The sequence below is a fragment of the Mastacembelus armatus genome, chromosome 10 (assembly GCF_900324485.2).
Source record: "Mastacembelus armatus chromosome 10, fMasArm1.2, whole genome shotgun sequence".
NCBI lineage: Eukaryota > Metazoa > Chordata > Actinopteri > Synbranchiformes > Mastacembelidae > Mastacembelus > Mastacembelus armatus.
This window is the reverse complement of record NC_046642.1, coordinates 16,959,563-16,982,836: the sequence shown is the minus strand read 5'-3', so window position 1 is coordinate 16,982,836 and position 23,274 is coordinate 16,959,563. Positions and strand designations below refer to the sequence as shown.

General features: G+C 40.9%; 2 protein-coding genes across 6 annotated transcripts; one reads left to right on the top strand and one right to left on the bottom strand.

Moving 5' to 3' along the window:
- The first annotated feature begins 487 nt into the window (after positions 1–487).
- Positions 488–19,726, top strand: bnip1a (BCL2 interacting protein 1a). 4 transcript variants are annotated; one of them, XR_003297138.2, is made up of 9 exons: positions 488–589; positions 1,334–1,426; positions 1,546–1,637; positions 1,809–1,913; positions 2,099–2,217; positions 2,585–2,786; positions 13,319–13,510; positions 18,260–18,378; positions 18,574–19,724. XR_003297138.2 is itself a non-coding variant. In XM_026330122.2 (7 exons), exons 1-6 carry the CDS (start codon positions 509–511, stop codon positions 2,779–2,781), a joined length of 687 nt encoding a protein of 228 aa, XP_026185907.1. In that variant the 5' UTR covers positions 488–508; the 3' UTR covers positions 2,782–2,786; positions 13,319–13,580. The 4 variants fall into 4 exon arrangements, 2 of the variants coding, with proteins under 2 accessions (XP_026185907.1, XP_026185906.1); XR_003297137.1 differs by having other exon boundaries at positions 18,260–19,726; XM_026330122.2 differs by lacking the exons at positions 18,260–18,378; positions 18,574–19,724 and having other exon boundaries at positions 13,319–13,580.
- nkx2.5 (NK2 homeobox 5) lies at positions 4,597–10,105 on the bottom strand. Of its 2 annotated transcripts, XM_026330119.1 has the most exons (3): positions 9,991–10,105; positions 6,721–7,079; positions 4,597–6,216 (listed from the first exon to the last, which is right to left on the bottom strand). In XM_026330119.1, exons 2-3 carry the CDS (start codon positions 7,013–7,015, stop codon positions 5,603–5,605), a joined length of 909 nt encoding a protein of 302 aa, XP_026185904.1. In that variant the 5' UTR covers positions 7,016–7,079; positions 9,991–10,105; the 3' UTR covers positions 4,597–5,602. The 2 variants fall into 2 exon arrangements, with proteins under 2 accessions (XP_026185904.1, XP_026185903.1); XM_026330118.1 differs by lacking the exon at positions 9,991–10,105 and having other exon boundaries at positions 6,721–7,993.
- Positions 19,727–23,274: the final 3,548 nt, after the last annotated feature.

The following is a 23,274-nucleotide window of genomic DNA, read 5'->3' as shown; positions in this document are numbered from 1 at the left end:
TGATTTTGCTTTAGTTTCAGTCTTTTAATACAAAATGTATATAGGTTTCAGTTAAATCTCAGTCATTTGTTAGTTTTAATCAAAAAACAGAAGCTATTTTAGTCTGGTTTTTGTTAGTGACATTCAGTGACTGTTTTCCTTCATTTTTAATCTTAAACCTGCATTTACTTCATAAACCCAATTTCTTCCAAGATGCCTTTACAGACAGAGTATGTAGGGAGTGTCCTGTAATTGTTAGTAGCAGTTTTAATACTTTTAACCTCTGAACCAGAGAAGCATTGGAGGAAACTTTCACTGAGCAGGAGCTACAATTCTCCATCTTTCACACTAAGGCTTTTTTATTATCAACAAAAAAAACGAGGCTAAAGCATTTTGTGACATTAAAGTGTTTTTCATGGCGGGTTGTTTATCTTAAAGGTCTCAGTTTGGTTTTACGGGCTAAAGTCGACAGTCGAAACTGATAAGCGCCTCCCTGCTTTCCGTAGCTCGAGCCGACTACGTTGGCAACATGGCGTCTTCAGATGTCCACGTCCGAATATGTGAACAAGAAATACTCAAACATGACTTGGAAATCAAGGCTCTCATCCAGGTGCGAATATTAACGTGGTGAGATAATTAAGCGCCGCGCTGGGACATGCCGCATGTCAGACTTGTCACTGCGGGGAGCTGAGTTTTGTGTGCTATCATGACCGCTACCACAGCTAACTTAGAGCTGGGTTTAGGGCTGCAGGCAGCCGGTGTCACCGACAGGTCGAGCCCCCTGCTCACGGTGAGCTGCCAGTGGAGGACAAGTGCGGCCAAAAGGCACCGAGACTGTTTCATAGAGAGAGAACTGAGCGAGCTGAATGTAGTCTTTAATAAACCGAAGGTTTCATTATGTCCATATCGAAACTGATGTCCAGCTATAAATACTCAGTGTGCTTCCCCTTTTTCTTAGCTCTCTGTTTTAATTCCTCCAAACCCTTTTATTTATGTTAAAAACATGAAAGTCTATCATATTTGTTTTTATTCAGTAGGTAGAATTGTCCACTTTGTTATGAAATTAAAATTATCCTAGAGAATATATTGAAACAATTTAAGATGGGACCAGCCATTAAATGTCTTGCATTCAGCAAAGGTTTCAGGAATTTACTTGCAGATCCTCAAAAATATTGGTTTATTTGTTTTGTATCGTATACTTGTTATATGCTGTACTTTGCATATCTGCAGGTTATTGACTGTAAGCCAGCACTTAGATTCAGCTTGTTGATCCTGTACTTTAAAATAAAAAAACAATGTGTGGTTCCTTTTCATTCCTTCTAATTGTTCTCATCCTTGCTTGATGTCTCACCAGGATATTAGCGAGTGCACAGGTCCTCAAAACAAGCTGACGGACCTGAATGCAGATGTGAAGAAGAGTTTTCACAACCTCAGGTTACGCATTCAGGTGAGAAATATTTCAGCAGACATCACAAAACACATGCTCAGCATCAAATGCTTTTTGCATCACATTTTATTATAATATATGTAACAGGAAAATCTGATTTTTGTTTGTTTTGGTGACAGGATTTAGAGCAGATGGCAAAGGAGCAGGACAAAGAGTCAGACAAGCAAGCTTTAATGAGTCAGGTAGAGGGACACAGAAAGCAGATGCTGAGGTAATGTCATATAAAGTGAAATAATGTACCCTGACTTCTGTAGTTTATAAACTGCTATGTACAATATATATATCCAAATTTCTGTGTTATTATTGCTGCCTAATCTTGTGCGGAGATGAATAAAATATTTGGCCTTGGTTTCTGACTGCATTGTTTTTGTATGTGTTGCAGTAACCAGACAGTTTGGAGGAAAGCCAACCTGGCCAGCAAACTGTCCATGGATAATATGGAAAAGCAGGCACTTCTTAGTGGAACAGATAGTGCTGTGAGACACAGGTGAGCTGACAAAAGGTGTGTCCTATTGGTTAGAGACAGCCCTGCAAACATGAGGCATATAGAGACCAAGATCAATTGTATTTCAAGTCAAAATATGTTCAAATAATGTACTAAATTCTCAGTGTAATGACAAAATACACTGTTTTTAGCACAAGGACATTTATACCAGTTTGTCTCTTTCACAGGAAGCTAACCAAAGAGGGCCTGGCTCAGACAACCAGTGACATTACAGAAAATCTTATGAGCATCAGCCGGATGATGGCCCAGCAGGTTCAGCAGAGTGACGAAACCATCACATCACTAGGTCAGTGATATCATGCAATGAGCACATTAACATCATGTTAGCAAAATTCCTATTTATGAGGGTTATACCATTGGGGTATGCCAAATTCATAAAATATATTTGTTTACTGAGTTTTGCTCAACTTGGTTCATATTTAAAGGGCATTAAAGAGGAGCTGCTCCAGTGATTGTTTACTAAGGCTCCTACTATGTTTCCATGTATGCCTAGCATAGGTTGTTTAAAAACATTGTGATCACCTTTTCAGGGAATTTTAGGTTACACTGTTGTGAAGCGCACTGTCAGAAATGAATATCTACATTAAATGTGTGTGTAACCCTGCACTCACTTCAATGTAAGGCTTTGAAAACAATTTCTCCTCTGCCCAAAGCAACCTCCTCACGGACAGTCCAAGAGACCAATGAAGAATTTAAGACCATGACAGGGACCATCCAGCTCGGGAGAAAACTCATCACCAAGTACAACCGCAGGGAGCTTACTGATAAACTGCTCATCTTCCTGGCGCTCGCCCTCTTCCTCGCAACAGTTCTCTACATCCTCAAGAAGAGACTATTCCCCTTCCTGTAGTCCAGGTACCTGTGAGAAAGCTCCCTCATAAATAGTACATCCCATAGTCAATGCAGATGATTTAAACAACTCTAAATGCTGTGTGTCTTATTGCACACACGTTAAACATTAGTGACTGCTCGCTTGGCCGAGCTGTGACACTGCGGAGCAAACTCCTGCGCATACACCTTTTTTTTTTTGGTCACAAAGGAAGTAATTCATTAAAGACCATGTGTTTGTTGGTGGCACAAATTGTGCCTGTGTCTGCCCTCGTTGAGAAGTAATGCCTTCTGTTGCTGTTGATAAAGTCCGACATTAACAGATGGCCAACCTATAGAAATGTTTTCCTTTACACATTCCTGTCATAGGGCTGGTCCAGTTTCCTCTTTTCATACTCCCCAGAGGTGCACAGTGTTCTGAAAGGACCGAAGCTGTAGCCTGATTTAAATTTGCAAGCTGATAGCTAAAAGCTGTAAAACTCACGTTTAAGCATTATACTTGAATCAGTTTAAGATTTTAGAAAAGTCTAGTGAAAATAATAATGGAAGCACAGTACTTAGTGTGATTTCTTTTTTTTATCAGTTTCAAAATTAAGGTCTTGTGTTTTTGAGAATAAGAGCAAACTTCCATATTTGTGTAACAAAAAGTCACCTCTGTTCACATTTGCCTCACTAATTTATGTTTTACCCAAACAATCATAGTTTTGGGTATTTTTTTGTTATCTGATATCATTAAGTCACTGTACAAATCATGTTTTAGTAAACATAAGGTTTCGTTATTTATATTAATATACTGGATAATTGCTGTAAGGTATAATTTATTACTGCATTATAATGAGCTAATGCTAATGCTATATGTTTCACTAGCCCGATAATCAGTATGGGACTATTTATGTGCACTTCAGATTGTGCCTATGTTTTATTCAGCCAGTATCCAAATAAAAAAAAGACTTTAGTCAAAGTAAGAGTGTGTTAGCTTGGCCCTGGTCAGCAATGGAGCAGAAAAGTTAGAAAAGCAGTGGCAGTGGTCACACTGGCAGAGATAGAGCAGTATGCATCTCTGCCTTTCTTCAGATAAGACCCGGAAAAGCAGATTATTCTGACCCATTTCCCTCGGCCTTTCCAGCATGGGTGAAGGGTGAGGGGGGGATATTTTTAGGTTTGCGTGGCGCTGTTATCTGACTTTGCCTTTTCAACACCTCAGAGGAGTGGGTGCCCAGAGGAGTTGCATGACCTTGCTAGCCTTTATGCAATTGCCTGGCATTGCCATTTTGTTCAGTATATGTTAACTAACATTGTTCATTATTGATTACCAATAAACATGAAGTCTTCTGGCTTGATGTTTGACATGTATCTCAGATGTGTTTGTGGGAGTGCACAGTTTAAAATGAGATAGAAGACAATAGATTATGTGTGAAGAGTCCCGAGAGATGCATGAGCATCGCTTACTCGTGTAAAGTGGAAGCAGTTGGGCAGAGCCAGTTCTTAGCCTGTTCATATAACTGCACACTTAGACAAGGCCTCTGGCTCTCTGTCAAGCAAATTGTTCTGTTATTGCATTTATCGCCATGATGGTGTCAATCAAGGGTTTGGGTTTGTATCTGGACAAGTGGGTTGAGGTTTGAGGGGGGTGGACAACAAACTGATGGTTTAAACACAAACCAACCAGCCAACAGGAATCTCGGCTATTCCAGTTTCACATATTAAATTTAAGGGTTGGAAAGATTGGACAGTTCAGTTACTAACTGTTTGAAAAATTATCTATGCATTTTTTACTGTTACAGTTAGTCTAGATTCATTCTCAGATAAAACACAGTAACTGCTTTAACAAGACAGAAACATTTTCAAAAAAGATCGTCTTTAATAGTTGAGTGCACTGTCCAAAAACAGATAAATCTATCTTGGATCAGGCGACCACTGAGTTCTGATATTTACAGGTACAGAGAAAAGAATGGCTTTTGACACATTATATCCACTTGTACACACAATGAAATTAATGAAAATCAAAATGTCTGCAGTATCTTAGAATGAAAAACAGCATTTCCTCATTGGAGCCTGCTTAAAAAGCATCTAATGCAGGTCAAGGTCATGGCTCAGGGCCATCTCTGTGTGGAGTGAACATGTGTCTGACAGCGGGGTTGTAAAAAGTATAACGTTTTAACAACCTTATAGCCCTGTTTAAGAGTATTGAAGGAAGCGTCCTAATAGCCACTTGAACATTTTGACCAGACACAAACCATATGCGCATTGTATGTTAGGCTTCTTCATGTGGACCTACAATATAACCGGTTCACCCGCCGTGTCACCCAGAGAAATATAGTTATTATAACTCACTACCTATTTTTCTACCTATATGTTTTTTCTGCACCAATTACAAATTCAAGAGATTCCTGCCAGAAAATATTAATGGCAGATATTAAGTGAATCATTTTCATAGCCTGCATTGTTTCAGTTAGTTTGTATTTTATATCGTCGCCCACAAAAAATGTACCGGACAATTGGATCCGCGTCATGGAGGTAGAAATAAAAAATTAAAAAATATATATACGAAATGTTGACCAAGTTAAAAATAATATTTAATGAGTTTTTTCTACGATTTTTTGACATTCTCGCTCAATTTGACTGCCTGTGCGCTAATGTCAAGTAAATAAAAAGAAAAGAAAATGTGAGTTATTCGGACAGAAACTGGTGCTGAAAACACAAACTTAAAACTACCAAAAGTAAGTTATTAAATACAAGAATACACAATACTCCGCAAAGTCATGGCACATTTAAAAATGCATGCAGTCAGAAAATCATCCCGTTGGACTGGAAACACGAAGTTTAAAGCATTGTGTCCCTGATTACCATGTCCTAATGCCGTGTAATGAGGACACGCCATTACTGGAGGAAAACGTGTTCTGGACATTATTCAGGTCCCCCACCCCAAAGTTCACGTAATTCCCGTTACTGGAGGATCCTTGCATAGTTTGCATTGTAGCTGGAGGATAATTACACGCATAGTTTGTATTGCAACCGGGGCTGGTATAGTTGCTAAAAGCTGGGTAGTTATTATAAGTGAAATGGTTCATGTGACCCATGCTGTAGGAGGGGTTGTAGGTGGCTGTATCCGCCGCAAGGCAAGGCTTCCCGTCCCGCACCAGCACCGGCACCGACACTCTCCTGGGCGGCGGCAGGGACACCATCTCCAGGCTCTGGTCCTGCCTCTGCCGCTTGCACTTGTACCTCCTGTTCTGGAACCAGATCTTCACCTGGGTCGGGGTGAGTTTAAGCACCCCGGCCAGCTGGTCTCTCTCCGGGGCAGACAGGTACCTCTGCTGCTTGAACCGGCGCTCCAACTCGTACACCTGTGCCTGGGAGAAGAGGACGCGCGGCTTTCTGCGTCTCCGGGGCTTAGGTCGGTCCAGATCCTCAGTTTTTATGTCTTCTACAGACTCGACCGGAGGACTGAAATCCTCTGAACAAGAACACAGGGAAATACACAGGTGTTTAATACACACACACACACACACACACACACATATGTATATATATAGATTTAATTAGATTATATTTAATTGCATGTGCTTGTGCAGTTGTTCTAACGTTGTTGGTTCAGTTACAGGCCAGTCATGATGCATTGAGTGTAAGCTTTGGAAACAAAGGAACATGACATTTACAGTCTAAACACTTTACATGAAAATCAATACGCCAATGCCAACTCTTGCCTCATGCTCCAGTCATTTGATATAGATTTTTTTTTAAATAATAGATTTGGATCTCGCAGGCCTCAGAGAAAATGCTCAACTTTTATATTTGCTTAAATATCGTTTAAAAAAAAATCTGCGTGCAGATATAAAGTGTTTACTGTAACCCTACTTGTTGCTTCAGTGGTGAAGGTTTCGCAGAAGTCAAAAGCCGTCAGTCTGTAGGCCTAATTCTTCCACAGGCCTTACAAAGTGTGGTCCTTTCATCAACTCACCTTTTCTGCGTTTCCCCTCAAATGAATCTGATTTCCCATCCTTAACTATATCCATCTCTATGAGGGGTTTTCCATAAAAGGCAGTAGCAAAGTTGAGCGCATTGCTCCTGCCTGCTCTGGAGTCGTGGGGGTCTTCTCCAAACAGCGAGGCGGCGGTGGCGGCTGTCGACATTTCCCGGGGAGGCTCCTGCTTCAGACGGGTCAGCATGCAGGAGGAGGAAGAGGAGGTGGTGGTGGTGGAGGTCGGCACAGTGCAGCAGTCCATTCGAGAAGAAACGTTCAGAGAAGACACCATAACGTTGTGACTGTGCTCCAAGTTTAATATATCCTTTACAGAGAAGGGAGTGGACGTGCTGGGGCTGGAAAACATTGCCAAAACCCAAAAAGAAAAGCTATTAACCTGTCATATGGAGGCAACCAAAAGATGTCAACACACTCCCTCTCCTTCCTGGCAATATTTACTGGATTTAAGTATCAGTTTGGTGTACCAGACTGATCTTGAGTGAAGAGTGCATTTTGAATGTCAGTTCTGTCTCCAAACTTTTTTCTTGGCCTCCCTCTCCTCCCGGTGACGCAGGGAGCAGGAGGTGGGAGAGAGTGAGGGAGGGGGAGTCAGTGGTACTTCTACTTCTTGAAGTGAAGTGATGTCTGGTCCATGTTGGGCCTGATGTTTCTTATAGGCCTATATGTCTTCATTCATCCGCAACCCAACCAGATCTTAATACTCTCACTCCAAAGTAAAATTGTTGCCTGTTAGCGGAGAGATCTATTTTTTCCTTCACTGACTTTGAAGCTTCGATTTATAAATTCTTAAACAATCTGTTAGGTGGTTATTTTTTTTAGCTTTGTAGTTCGTCGTTACGCACAGTGCGTTTCCAGTTTATTCTGCACACTTAGTATCCTATATGTTAGTGCCAAGAGAAGTCATTTATCCAACTGACTGTACAGCAAAAGGCATATGACAAGTGAAGAGAAAAGGCTTTACTTATTTAGGTAACTGCAGGAATTCTCAGGGGTCAGTGGATCTGATAAGCTTGATCGGGCGCGTGTTTTTGGGGGTGTCTTGCTGTCCTTCATCCGACGGGAAACGGAACAGACAAGCGTCAAGACAGAGGGGAACAGACAACAGGTTTGGTCCCTGAACACGGAACCTGAAACCAGGAGCGACACATTTTGTTGTCTGCCTCCAAGAGACTCTGGAGCCACTGGGGGTCTTATCAGGACGTGATAACAGATGACAACAAACCTGCACTCACACATACACACTCCCACCCACGCTGCAGGCCAGGTTATCCTAAAGAAGTGTCATATATGACACCCAAGTTTTAACCAACAAAACAGTCTCTTTTTTTTTAACGTTTCGTTTACAATTTGATGGGTTTTTTTCTATTCTAAGAAAAGGAATGTGCTCGAATGTCCTGTGGGCAACACACTTGTTCTTTAGCATAAATCAGATTGTCTGAAACTACCACACAATCAGCAATTTATAGATTCACCATAACAATGTACAAATCATCTGGCAGGACAGCAGTAAAATGGAGACAACTGTGCGTAATGACGCATAGCCTGGATGTGTTTCCCCCCGCACTGTTGGCACTAAACCTGCTATTAATGCCTGTGGAGACGGTCACAGGAGACAGACAGTATTATCGTTTGTTTTATCTTAAGCGTTTAGCGCAGCCACGGGGTAAATGGGTCCCCCCGTCTCCGAACCAGCGATGGTGTTTATAGTTTTAAAGACTATTTGTGCGCCTCGTGAGCTGATGAATGGCCGTAAAATCTTTCTCAGGCGCACTGAGAGTCAACACTGGCCCGGCTCTCGCTGTAATAATTGGCGAAATAAAGTAAACGCACAGGAGGGAAACACAAGCCATGGGAAAATGTTTTCATCATGATTGATTTCCACTGGCTTTGCACAGTTTGACTGCCATTGTCACTGCTTTCTGTCTTATATTCAAACGATTTATCCCGTGGGCAAACCGATAGGCTAAGTTATTAAATAAGTCTCCAGTTCTGCTGTAGAATATAGCGTTAAACTATTCAGTCAACTGTAAATTGAACATGACAGGTCTGGCATGTGTTTCATATCCTTAATGCTTCGTCCTCCAGCAGTCCTGCTGTCCCCTTTGACCTGTCTTTCTGCAGCACATCTCCAGCTCAGATAAAGCTTCAGATAAGGTTGCTGAAAAACTTCCGCTTCACGAACGTGTGGGTATTTTGAGGGCTGCGTGTAGGAGTGTGTAGCCTGTGTGTGCGTCTGTGTGTGTGTGTGTGAGATACAAAACACAATTTATGTACTAAATTAGCTAATTGTTCCTGGTCGCTCACGCCGCCGCTGTAAATGGACTGGTGTTCTCTGTCCTGGGGACATTTGGTTTATTTCGATCCGTTAACTGTTTGGTAATTAGACTAATTAGTAATGAACAGGCTCACTGATCCGGTTAAGATTGACAAAACAAACTGTTTTTTTTCACAGAAAACTTTAGACTCATTAGGGTACCTGTTCAAAAAATCTCATTACATTTCAGTGGTGGACAAAGTAGTCCTGTCTAAAACTTTGCCGCACTATCACAACTCCTGCTTTCATATATATATATATATATATATATATATATATATATTAAATATAATGTATAATGTAGCATTCATTCTAAGGGCTAGTCTTTTCTGTTTTGTATAATTGCTGGCTTGCTGTGCCTCATATGTAATGTGGTATTGACCTACTATTACCTATACTATTATAGGCATCTTATTTGTCTAATTCTAAATTATCCCTCAGACAAATTTAATAAGTAAACACAAGTACCTCGAAATGTTAATTACAATATACAGATTTAGTGAGAAGCTGAAATGAAATAAAAAAAACATTATAAATGGTAACACGTGGCTAGGGATTCATCAATAAAATAACAACCAAGACATTAATAGCATTAGAAAAGTAGCCTTTAGCATAATATATAAATATACAGACATAAACGTGAAAATAAAGCCTATAAGGTTTATATATACAATAGATATGCAAATGTATATCTGCAAAACCTATATAAATACACACGAAAGGGTTTTTAGTGTTTAAATTCTTCTATATCCAGATACACTGGCATGTGATTAGCAGTGTATTAGAAATGTACATATATACATACAATATACTACAGAATACAAAATTGCATTATATACATAGCCTGCAAAAATGATGTATAAAACATCAGAAAAACAAAAATCTAGAAAAAGAGGTTTTAGGAATTGAATTAGGAGACAGAGTGAACTCACCTCACCAGACAGGCTCTTCTGAAACAAAAACAAAAAAAGAAACATTCCTAATGTTTTTAATCTGGAGCCCGGGACAGCCAGAAGGGCCTGTTTGAGGCTCTTACAACACACCATACAGAGTTACAAGATTTGTGATGTTGAAATCTGTAAAAACTCTAAACTTCATTGGCAAGCACTGGAAACAGGGGATGTGCTCTGTTTGGATATATCAAGAGTCTCACCTTTTGATGAGAGTCTTTCTTACAAGGAAAAGTAAATTGTGATGCAATAGTGTAAATCTACAAAAATACCACTTTCTTCTTTTGACCATTTAAGGGTACTTTAGAAACTTTAAAAAGACAATTTTCCACTCTGGCGGACAACACGGTTGCATTCCTGTCTTCTCTAAAAATCACAACAGCACCATTTGTTATATTTCCTAGACATTAAAATATACATATTACAGTCAAATGGAAACTTTTTATAGTTTAAGGAGACAAAAAGAAGAATACCGATCCTATCAGAATGCAGCACAGCACAGTTACACTCAGTTAAGCATAAAACCATACACTGTTAACACCAACAAATATGAATATTATAACGAGAATGCACCAGTTTACAGAAAATACTACATATGTTGTAGTTCATGCCAACTTGTGGAGCTTCAGACTGAACTAGCATGCCCTCAAACAATTTGATTTTAAAATTCAGTTAATTTAAATGAAAGTTTTTTTCTTGTTTTATTAGCTAATTTAGCTTGAGGCAATAAAGATACACTTGGTAAATGACTGAAAACCAACTTAATTCTGAGGATGTCTTTTATTTTTTCCTGTACCAAAACAATATTAAAAAAATTAAACAATAAAATAATTATTTCCTACTTTTGTGAATAAAGCAGACAACCTGTCACTGTCATGGTCAGTCAAGCAGCTCAAACCTGACCCACTGTATATCTTATCAAATCAACATACTGTTAAATAATGAAAGGAACTAAAATTTAATTTGAGGAGTTTTCATCTAATTCAACTTTAATTAACAGAGAAACCTTAAACTGATTCCAGTAATGGCCACGTCAACAAATCAGGCGACAGAACTCGTGTGACCCAGCAGATCTGTAGCCTGATATACTGGAGATTCTTATCACCACCTGTTTTTCCAGCTTTCTTTTTAAGAGTTAATTATATATTTCCCAGTGTACTTTGCTATCCCTCTGTTTATCAGTTTGTGTGTGATACAGTCCAGTTTGCTTCCAAATCGAGGTCAGGTCTTGGCAACTGAACTCTCACGCTGTGTCTCCGTCTTTGCTGCAGCCTGGATGTTTCACATAATATTAGTAACTCCACTGTGATTGATGTGGTTTACTGGCAGACGAGTTAATTTTTGGCCCCTTGCCCCTGTGGCCTCTCCACCACTCCTTTTTGAGATACACCACCACCATGTGGCTGCTGGAGGAACTTTGGTTTAATCCACTGTCTATTTACTCTTTTGATTATGATGACAGTATTGACTTTTTGGTGTGTGAATTATAGTGGTGGACATCCTGTAGTGGCAAAGACCATTCACTGGTCAGAAGGTTGAGGCACTGTATCGTTTATTGCGTGACATGAGTGTAACCATAAGCACCCACTGATCCAGGGTTGGGTTATTGTAACTGGAAACTGACTGGATATGGCAGTGATGTCGAGTGCCATCTGTCTTTGCATCATTTGTCTTGTCTGTGATGGAGGGAGCAGCATCTCCTTCATCTACCCTCCATCCTGTGCCTCCTCCCACCCAATTCCCCCACCCCTCAGGTCATGTTCATAGGCTTGGCAAGGCTTCACACAGTCTTCTGCGCAGTTCAAGGTGATGTTAGGGCCCACAGGGGACAGAAGAGGGTGATGCATATTCTGTGCCTGATTTAGTTTTGTCTACTGATGTTGGAGGGCAGTAGCAGGATACTGCTGGTTTGCAGTTCATGAGCTGATGAATGGATTTTAAAGGACAGGTTGTGCCATGTTGACATATGCACACAGGATATGTAACAGGGATTTTAAAGGGGTCCTGCAGCAATTTAGTATTGTGCTGTCAAAAGGCTGTGGGATTTGCAAGAGAGTGATAGTTTGTATATCTAATCCAAAAAAATACCAACAATGAAGAAGATATTTTTTGTATCTCTCCATTTTTGTGCCAGTTATATCTGTGTAGCTTGAAAATCTACACATAACATAGTTCCACTACATTTAACTGGTGAATTGGAAAGAGATTACATTTGATTTGATGTAATATGAGTTGCCCTAATATGAAACTGTAGTGTTTTGGTAATGAAGTGTCAAAGGGCCAAAATCAACTGTGGCTTTTTCTTTTGGTTGTTTGTTTTGTTTTATAAAAAGTTTCTCAGTTTCATAAAAGATCCCAAAAAGGATGGTCTCGTGTATTTTCACTCAAACCTCATTCAAGATTCCTCCTCACTTCTCTGAACAGAAATAAGAAAACTGAGACACTCCTTAAGATGGTGGACCGGATCAATTTCCAGTTCACCAACAAAGCAAGGAGACATAAATAAGGCAAATGAGAAGCACCCACTGAAGTCTCATCCTAACCCAAGATTACCCTCATGACATCATCTGGATTATTTTATCTGACTATAGAAAGCTGCCTCCAGAACCGTTTAGACATCCTGAACATGACAAGGAAACTGACTTTTATGTGTGAAATCTGTGCCATGCCCTCTTAAATTGCTCCTAACTGTATGCACCAGTTTCACTTCTTTTAAGATGTTTTGACTGGACTAAACAACCAACAGGTTGCTGTTACATTTAGTTTTATTTGCATTATCATGTTCAATAGTGCTGCTGGAATTTTTCTGTGGCCTCTCCGGCTGTTAAGTCCCATTGTGGCTATTGTAGCTTCACATTTCACTCATCTAGTAGTTCGGCAGTTGCGGTGTGACTTCTTTACTGTTTCAGTCTTTGTCTTTGCTGTGTTGGCATGAAAATCAGCCACACGGGGGCAGCATCACATAGTTGTTTACCAACTCTCCCACAATAACATGTCAAACCCGTCATGTTTTTTTTTTTTTTTTTTGATAGAAGTAGCATCATGGGCTTTAAATTGTAGTAAACAGACATGTTGCAATTCCCAGGCATGCTGTCATTCCCAGGTGTGACCAACCTCCTCATGTAAGCCTACTCATCTTTCTGTTACAAAAGTGTGTTTATGTAATCTGTTCATTTAAACTTTTTCAACTTAAAGCTACACTTGACTTTTTTTTTTTTACTAGAAGCTATGTCTTTTTTTATGACGCTGAGCTAATTTGTAAATATTCAGTCTGACTCCTTCCCCCTTAAATATTTGTTTTTATGATCAGGAGCTCATCATCCCAGAGTTCTCCAGTGACCCAGTGCCAGTGCCCAGAGGTTTACGGCGTCGATCCGAGATCCTGCTTGTGCTGTATCAGCTGCTGTTGCTTTATGGCAGTTATTCACCCAGCCTTCCCTGAGCCCATTTAACATGCTGACTGCTCCGTTTTCCATGCAACTGGAGTTGACCAAGAAATGAGGTAAGAGCACTGCTAATAGGCTAAATGACCAACATTGTATTAAGTCTTACTGGGGCAGCTTGATTACCACACATGGCCTGATGGATAATTCATGTAGAAACAAAGGCAACATGGAAAGAGCACTGGTTTCTGTGCATGTCCCTGGTCATGGGTTAGCTTTCTGCCACACAGTCATTTGTGATGTACATATATTTCTAGGGAGGCCACTAAGTCCTTGGCACCGTTATAAGTGCTTTCCTTATGAAACTGTGGTGCTACACACACATACTTGCACATAATTCAGTTACTCTGAATTGAGTTTTATCACGTCTAACTGTGTGGCAAGTTCTGCAGCATTTAGGAGATTGATCTTTGTGCTGTCATCTTGGCTCATAGCTCCTGGCTGGACTGATTTCACACTGCTACATCCAAATCCAGTTAATGTTTTTTTTCAGTATTTGACAGTGGACCTCAGGCACAGCAACATGATGGCTTGACACATGTCCTTGGCAATCGCTAAGAAGTTTGGCGAGCAAGTTGAAACACAGCTGAGGCGTAAGAAAATAGGCTAATTATAACATTCTACAGTATAAGTTCTCCCCTGTGCAATGAGCTGATCCACCAAATCACCTCAGCAAGCACAGGGTGGCATAAGGTTACTGTACAACCACTGCGTGCATGTGTGTATGTGTGTGAGTTAATGCATGCCCTCTTCCTCTCTTTCCTCACTGCTTGTCTCCCCCTCTCTAATGGGGACAGTATGAGAAGAGAGCTTGTGCTCCATCTGGGCCTTTTAAATTGCCCCTGCCACAGAGCCCTGATACAGCAAGACCCTGTGTTTCCAGCAGGTCAGGCGTGTGTGTGTGTGTGTGTGTGTGTGTGTGTGTGTGTGTGTGTGTGAGCGTGTGTGTGTGTGTGTGTGTGTGTGTGTGTGTGTGTGTGTGAGGGTGTGTGTGTGTGTGTGTGTGTGTGTGTGTGTTGGAAAGCAACTTGGGCAGACAGAATCATCACTCAGGTGGTGCTCCCTTGGGTCCACCACACACACTCAGGCCCCACATAGAGAACAACATTCATTATAAATATCAGAGCTACAGTAGAAAAGCAGGAGTAGTGAAAGGTAGATGTTACATGACAGCTCAATCAGTCCCACAGGAACAAACCTTTTAGTGTTCTTCAAGTGATATTCAGTTATTTTAGTGATATTCGACATACTTGTGGGAGAAAAAGCTTTATAGGATGCACACGTAAATAGACACATATACAGCTCCATCTTATGTTACAGTAGCACATAATTTTTCTGCAGCCCAAAGGCCCTCTGCTTTACTGCCAGGCCAGGTTATGAAATCCACCTAGGGCCCAGTTACAAAAATCCTTTCTGTGGCATCTGCCAGGGAAGGCAGTTCTGTGTTGACAGATGGGCACAGCATTCCTGGGCCCTGGGCCTTGCCGAGGTGTTGCCAGGAGCTGGACTGAAGGAGCCATGGAGAGTCTGACTGGCATTTCTTTACACCTATGTGCTTAATTTCTGTGGCAACCTCGAGGCACGTACGACATGAGTTACATTCTCTGAATGCTGCTCCTTCAAGCTGGCACGTAGGGGTAGTGATGGGTGTTACTGGGGAATGAATAGGGTAGTGATAGGTGTGGATTCAGGCATGTGTCTGATTTAATTAAAACGACACTAAATTGGAATGGTAGCTATGAGGACCATTTTCATTAGGTCACTTTTCCTTGTTATGTCCTGATGATTTTCTGTGTCAAATCATCTAGAAAGTCAGAGATGTAGTTAGTTATTCCTTCTAGTTTTATTCACATGTAACACCAAGCTTGCTCAATGTTTAAGAGATGTTTTTCTCTTGGTTTACCTCTTTAGCTGAGGCAAGCTGAGTCCCATGCTGGCCTAGTTATGTGATCTATGTCCAGGCAGGGAAGCAAAGTTCGACCCCTTCCCCCATGCCTCATGCTGCTTCCACAGGGATAGTGTTTTACATGCTCAAGGTGAGTGGAATACCAGCACAGCTCTCATTAGCCCCGTGCTTTACTCACTCAGGGTCCCCATCTCTCTCTGCCTTATTGACCACTGACCACCTGCTGCACTGTCCCCTAATCAGGTCACACTAATGAAATAATCATGTGGCCACTTAAGAGGGACTCACATTGCACACACAAATACATTTTTTTATTTTTTATTTTTGTGATAATTTCAGCAATTTTTTGCATTTTCCCGTGAAGGAAATATACAGTACATTGTACTTTGCAATTCAGCAGAGCATTTGGAACACAAATATAGCTTTGGCATGGCTGAACTTAATAGGCTGGCATTCTGCAAAACCATGCCACATTCTCCGCAATCACCACTCTTTAACATCTAGCACTGCATGGACACAATGTTCCAAGACACAGTGCACAGAGGGTGCCCTGCCAACTCCTCCTCCTCCTAAAGCCATCTCACTATGGAATAATGGGGGCCATGGGGGGAAGAACACCAGTAAACGTGAGCGAGTCACTGACCTCGAAATCACTGTTAAAACATGATGTCCTCGACTGGTAATTATCCTCCACTAGAGATGAGGTCAGGCTGAAAATCAGCTGAAAACAAAGTGGGATGATAACGGCAACGGTGATGACGGGAACGATAGAATGAAAAGGAGAGCAGAGAGGACACGACAGGGTGAAAATGGAAGAGAGAAAAGAGGAGAGAGAGAGTGTGTGGTGGAACTCACTGCTTGGTGTGAGTGAGCATGGGAAATGCGTGGGACCATCACTGGCTCTGAGGGGATCTGTTTGGTGACTGACGCACAGACACAGACGTACATATATGCATAGACACACACACACACACACACACGTAGAGCCATTTATTCATCTTGACTTAGCACCCTCAACAACACCTGATGCTCTACATGAGTTTCTTACCTGCACTACTTACCTGCAAAATACTTCTGTGAAATCTGCGTCACATTTTGCATTCGGGTCCCATTTCCTAAATGAAATAGTAAAAACTCATCATCCATTTGTTGTCTGCAACTGTTAGTGATGCTTTTCACTTGTCAAGGTGGTGATGCAAAACTAGTATTGCCTAAATTGCACCACCAGAGGGCAAAATCTGGTCAGAAACTATAATGGAGTTTCTCAGCTCACCTGCATGTACACACACACACACACACACACACACACACACACACATTCATGTGCCTACATGCACAGATGCATGTACTCCCCACTATTTGACATATATAAGCCTTGCTATGTCAGCATTTGCATTCCTCCATTCATGGTAACATATAATATTTATAGGTCGCATCCCAGCATGAGCAGCTTATATTACTCATTCTGTTGGGTGTATAGATCTGGATGTACTGTACAGCAGGCTTACTAAGCACAGAATAACCTCCTTCAACTGAGAGTCAATACTTGACCCCTAAGGAGTTTATTAAAATATGATGTTTAGTGAGGAAAATGGGTTTTATTTGGCCCAGGAATTCATTTCAGTGCCCCCCAGGATCAGACCTCTACACTGGTAGCTGTCATCTGTGAGCCGTAAGGTCTTCATGCTGACTCCCCTCTGAGCTCACCTCATGGTAGATTATAAGCTGCTTGAGTGTGTCTTGGTTTAAGCCAAACTCTGGCAGGATTCAGCACGATGCGGTTTTTTCTAATGTCTGGGTTATTTTTATGGCTGAGGTGGTGGTGGAGCCAGTGGGAGGTTTGATTATCCTTTTAAATACGCCAATACAATCAAAGCTCCCTGCAGTGGCTAATACAGGACAATGTTCTGTGAATCCAACTTTGATTAAGCAAGACTGCAAAGGGTGGGCAGTGAGCAGCAGAAGCTTGAGATTATGTAGCATTTACTGTTTCCTGCACATTGAGCTCCATCGAAGCGAGCTATGTGGCCCACGCCTATGTAGATTTTTTTATGCTACTTTTTCAAGTTTCATATACATCTGTAAAGTTAGCCATAGGTCGTTTAAGTCAGCTTTTGTCAAGCCCATGCTGAGGGCTGAGAGAAACAGAACTGGTGAGGATCATGACGTGTGCTGTTACTGCATGCGTGTGCACTTTTATACAGCTTTAATTACAGACTTTGAACACAGACAGAGTTGTTTATTCTGCAGCATAGTATATACTGAGGCCTGGTTGGCACCACAAACACACGTGCCACACACACACACACACACACACACACTCTCTGCTTTGTAGTAGTAAAAGTATCTATCCTGGACAGCACAGCAGGTTGTACCTGCCAGTTGAGTGAGTCACTTCTATTTTATGTCCATTAATTCAGTCATTTATAGATATCTGAGAGCAGGAGATCATCACAAACAAACAAGATCCTTTGACATTAAAAGTTCTTTTAATTATTCTTGTGGTAAATCATTCACATATTTTACTACTTTGCAGACATTAAGAAATTTAATGTTCTCTAGAATTAAAGCAAGCCATCACCACCATGAAGTTGTATTCTCATTCCCTCTGCTTAAACAAACAGGCTATTTAAAGGGCATCGGCCTAACATAGGCTGCTTTATTTTGAGTAGACGAAGAAGGTATAAATAGACTTTGAGGAGCGCAACAAGCGAATGCTTCATATGAAATGGCTGGCGTTACATCATTGCCTGTGAGAGTGAAGTTCTGGAGAGGCGCTGGGCTCTCTTGGCCAGCCATTATGGTTTGTACTAATGTTCTGGTTTCACAATCCAAACATTCTAAGAGCTGTTATTTGCTCTCTTTTTCCCTTTTACTCAGTAATTCTGCTGCTTTTTTTCAGCCGAGCAAAGCTGTCAACAGAGAAGAGAAGCAGCTTTAAGTGGGAGACAGAAAAGGGATGGAGGAGGAGGAGGAGGACAGAAGGGAAGAAGTGATTTGAATGGAGAGAAAGAAGGAAAAGTAAAACAACACAAGATCAACCTCCAAATTTGTAAACTATATCACCAATGGAGTAAAGTTGCAATGGACCATATGTCTATTTAAGTCTTTGAAAATTAAAATGTAAATGGATGCATGGATGTGTCAGTGCATGTGTTGAGCTAAAAGATCAGTTAGAAAATGACTGAATGCCTTTTCTCTGTCTCTCTGGCACAGTCCTCTGTTACCAACCACACAAACAGCAAGGTGTACCTCAGTACAGACAGCCTGAGGTTTGAGGAGGCAGCATCCACCGTGTGGTTGGCATACTGCAGCTCATCATTACTGTTGGCCTCAACCGGCACAGTGAAATGAAATGTATAAGTGAATCGGTTCTGCTGTGAGTTCCAACTTGTATCTAAATCAGTGGACAAACCAATGTCCCCCATCATGCATCATGTCTCTTCTGTATAGCGTCTGCTCTTTTTCCAGATGTAATATAATGAAGTATAGCTGAATCAGCACATTCTCACACCAGGCTTGTTCCTCAGAAAGCCAGAAAGCACAGGAATACATCAGTGGATAATATTTATTTTTTTATTTCCCAATTTTAAATCGGCAGTCATCAAACATTCCCCTAATCGTGGTAGTGTAATCTGATAAAGAACATCAGTGTTTTCTATACTAACAGCCCAAACAGTGTAGTGCCACCACAATTGCATAATATGTCTTAATAGTTTTATTATCAAGTATGCAATTGGCCTACAGAGTTGACTTCATTAAAGAATTGTTCAATATATTCAAAAAGGATTTCACTTTGTTAAATATACAGTATATTTAGAGCCAGCACACAGTTTAGCTTTGCATAATCACAGTTACCTTGGCAGTGTCTAAAGGTAACAAAATCTGCATGCCTGCATCTCTGAAGCTCACTAACACTTTATATCACATTTACTTTACTTTACTTCTGTCCAAAAACAAAAGTGTAATAGGAACTAGTTACTGAGTCACTGCACCCAGCCAAGAAGATAAGAGCATTTCTCAAAAAGTCAAACTACTGCTCAAAGACCTTTCCCTGAGATGATCCCACCTGTATAGTAACCACACATATATGGTACCTTTGTGTGTCAGGAGAGTTTGTGCCAGTGTTACAATTGTGCATGATCAGAAGTTTAAAACCAAAGGAGACAGACTCACCATCACGAGTCAAATCTGTTCTGCTGGACACTAAGTGATTGTACATTCAGTCCTTACACAGGAAATAGAAATGTGATATTTTGACTAATAGTGTGCAGGTTGAAGGAAAGTCAAATAGCCCCTAGGTCACTGAAAAAGTTATTGGACACATTTTTGTTTAAGCTTTGTACGAATGGCAGGTTCCCATCCCAAAGACAAAATTTGTTTAATTAAAAAGACAAATGATGGAAAAATAAACCCAGTGTTCTATTTTCTTTTCTAGCTCACATGCTGTTAAACCTAACAATTGGTCTTTCACCAGGTGTAGGGCTGCTAGAGGCATTTGTGTCAATGGGCTGCCATTATTTCATTGACACAAGCTATGTTTTCTTAATCTGTAATTGCTTTGCAATTGCAAACCAGCTGTAAAATCACAAGGCTTACTGTTGTCTGCATGCTATTGGGCAGAGCTGTAAATCTGTCCTGGTGTTTTTTTTTTTTTTTTTTTTTTTTTTTTAAATAATTGAAGCGAAACTGCTGGATGTCATTGAGAGCATTCTCCTTGCAGATCCTTTGGATAGTTGTGTTATAGGGAATAAAGCACCTTACAATTATCATTATATAACATTCCTAATGGAATCCACACCTATACAACAACAATTAATGCTGAAACTGTCTCAATAGTGAAGGTTTGGCTAAAAGCCTGATTACGGATGACTGAGCCTTCCAGATGCTTGATTGCAGTTCCAGTAAAAACAGCTCTTTGGGTAATTGTTCTGCCATCTCAACAACACCCAAGTGATCTATTTTATGAAAGAGGGTAAGCGAGGATAGCCGAGACTGTTGCCGAAAAAAAAAAGATAACAAATCAGTCATTGTCCATGAATGTCTCACTTAGGTTAGAGAGACTCTGAGAAATTCAAATAGAGATGTAGATAGAAAACAAGAGATGAGGGCCTCGTGTTTCTCTGTTATCATTCCTCAAGCAAGACACTATAGTCTACCATGTCCAACACAGGGCACACGCTGCGAGAGGCACCAAGGGAGTGTCTGCCATGGTTGGCATGGTGCCATGGGCCTGGTGCATGCCTCTCATTTCTGTGTGGAGCTGAAGCTGTCGCCACATGGACAGCTGGCCGTGAGTAGAGCCCTGCAAGAACGCAAACCACCACATCCTTTTACATCATCAATAAGTTAGTGCATAATACCCACAGATCTGCATCAGTTTACTCTCTAAATCACTACCAAAAACATTTGTCTGTAGACCATGAAACTGACCTTAGACCAGTGCCTGGAAACAAAATGACACCCTCAGGCATTCCACAACAGTGCAACAGGACCCTGTCCTGAATTAGATGAGCCTGCTTTCAATCAGCAGACATCAGGCTATATATCAGGTCTAATTAGTGTACGTGGGTCTGCAGCACAGAGCTTGGTGTGAGGCCTGAGCTTTCCGTGCACTTTGAGCTCTCCCCCTCACGGCAGAGCCAGACCTCGTGCCTATACAGCTTTGTGTTGCGTGGGATGTGACGCACGACTTTTATGAGCCCGCTAGTTCTCATCTTCATAGCACATGTGTCACAGTCACAATAAGATTTCACAACAACTGGATCAAAAACATGCAGCATGGACATTCACATCCGTGCTTACCTCCCTCAGACGCTGTAGTGCTCATCGTCTGCCATACATCAGACAAGTTTTAGAAGAGCGCATAGATTTAGGCCTTAAAAAAAAAAAAAAAAAAAACAACAGAGAACTGAGGGAGGGAAAGTTGTGAGGAAAAGTGCGTGTGTGGCATATCCAGGGGGGCATGTGTGGTGATAAAGTGACGTGGATCCAAAACATGGAAAGATTTGTAACAGAGTCCTGATAGACATCTTTCTTTGATGTCTATCATGCCATGTTTTAATGACTGTGAAATTTGAAATATATACATTGGCAAATATACTGAAAGCTATTACATTAATCTACAACTACTTCCAGCTCTACAAAACTCTGTAGTATCTTGAAGCTCATTGTTTTGGTTTTATGGTCCAAGACTTTACTGTTTTGGCTCACTCTCACGGCTGCCATGATCTCATTAGCAGTTGCAGCAGGCAGATCCATTGGATTGTGATTTTGAGCTCAAAAAGTTCTGATAAACCCAGTTTATCTGCCCAGCATCAAACAAAAGATAGACAAAGTTAGCAACTAGCTGAAAACAGTAGAGCATTTAGCAGCTAATGAGCCAGAAAGGATTTTCCAGGAGTTGGTTAAGACCAGAAGAGAGTTAAAAGCAGAGTGAAACAAACATCCCAGTGATAGTCTGTGGAACAATCTTTTGCTATCATAGTTACTGTAAAAACATAATATTTCAAAGTTCTTCAGACAGATTGGTCTTCTGCCCCAGGTGAGAGAAATCATTTGAAGTTAATTTAGTATAATGTCCTTTTTTGTCAAATAAAAAAACCTGCTTTTAAAAACCTTCATTGTTGTTGTTCTCCGCCTTTGTTGGTACACTTATTGCTTTGTTTTAACAGCATGTGTGGAACAACTTAATATAAACCCCTTAGTGTGAAAGTGTACCAATAAATGACATTTTTCAAATCAGGAAAGTCTTAAAAAATATAGAAACAAACTGCAGTAGCAGAACTGATAAATATTTCAGGATTAAAACATCCCATCACCACTTGCAGTTCCATCTCTGGAGTCTGCAAAAATGTTCAGCATGTCACCAATGGGTGTGTGTGCCAAAAACAGCTTCCCTGGGCTTCCACAGATATAAACACAGAGTCCTTGTCTGGCTGAGCAGATCCACTTTGTGCTAACTCCCTGCACACTCAAATCATCAACATTTTTATTGAACCTAATGGCTAAAGTTCAGATATTACAGTCATCCATGGGTGATGTGTAGGAAAATGTATTCACTGTATTAAGGCCATGTTTATTAAACAGCCTGTGTATTTTTTGGGTCTGCAACATGTGACCTGCAATTTTATTTTCCTGGGGTCTGAAGGACAAGAAGTAGAGGTGTGTGTGTGTGCGCGTGTGTGTGTTTGTGGTGGTGGTGGGGGTATTTTGTTATTCAAGCTGTCTCAGTGTTTGTGTACGTCCCTGACTAGATGCTGGCCCGAGGGCAGAGATTGGCTGAGCTGTGTGACTTTATTGGGAAAATTAGTTTAAGTGGTGTGGTGGGGAGTATGTGGGAGGAAGGGGGACTGTTCGGAGTGGGAGTGGATTACTGACAGGGGAATTTACTTACTGGCCCGCAGGAGACGTTCCTCAGTTACGTTGTGGCTGTTGAAAAACTAATCCTTGCAGTAAATCATGACATTATACATCCACACAGCTAAAATTATCTTGTGAAGGTCAGGCAGAAATTGTGACCAGGGTTTGGCTGCATTTTGACAAAGTGCTAGCAATCCAGAAGCAGACAAACATTCAGACAAACATAGTTCTATCACTCTGGCAGCTTCTCATAGTTCCCTGACAATGTCCAAACATTGCAATTTCAATTTGCACGCCCTGAATCATTACACAAAATGCAGGTATTTTAGGTAGGCTGAAATTGTTTTATTATTTTTAACACAGTAATTGCAAGGCAAATGGTCTTAATTGTAACCCCAGCCTCTGAAATAAACAAGGCTGAAAAATGAAAGTGGTGATTATGGTTTCCTCAGGCCTGATGTGGGATTTGTGAAGCTATTGCCAACTGCATTTCCATGTCACTGTTTCGAGTTCCTGCCCAATATAGACACAATGAATCACTCATCAGAACACATG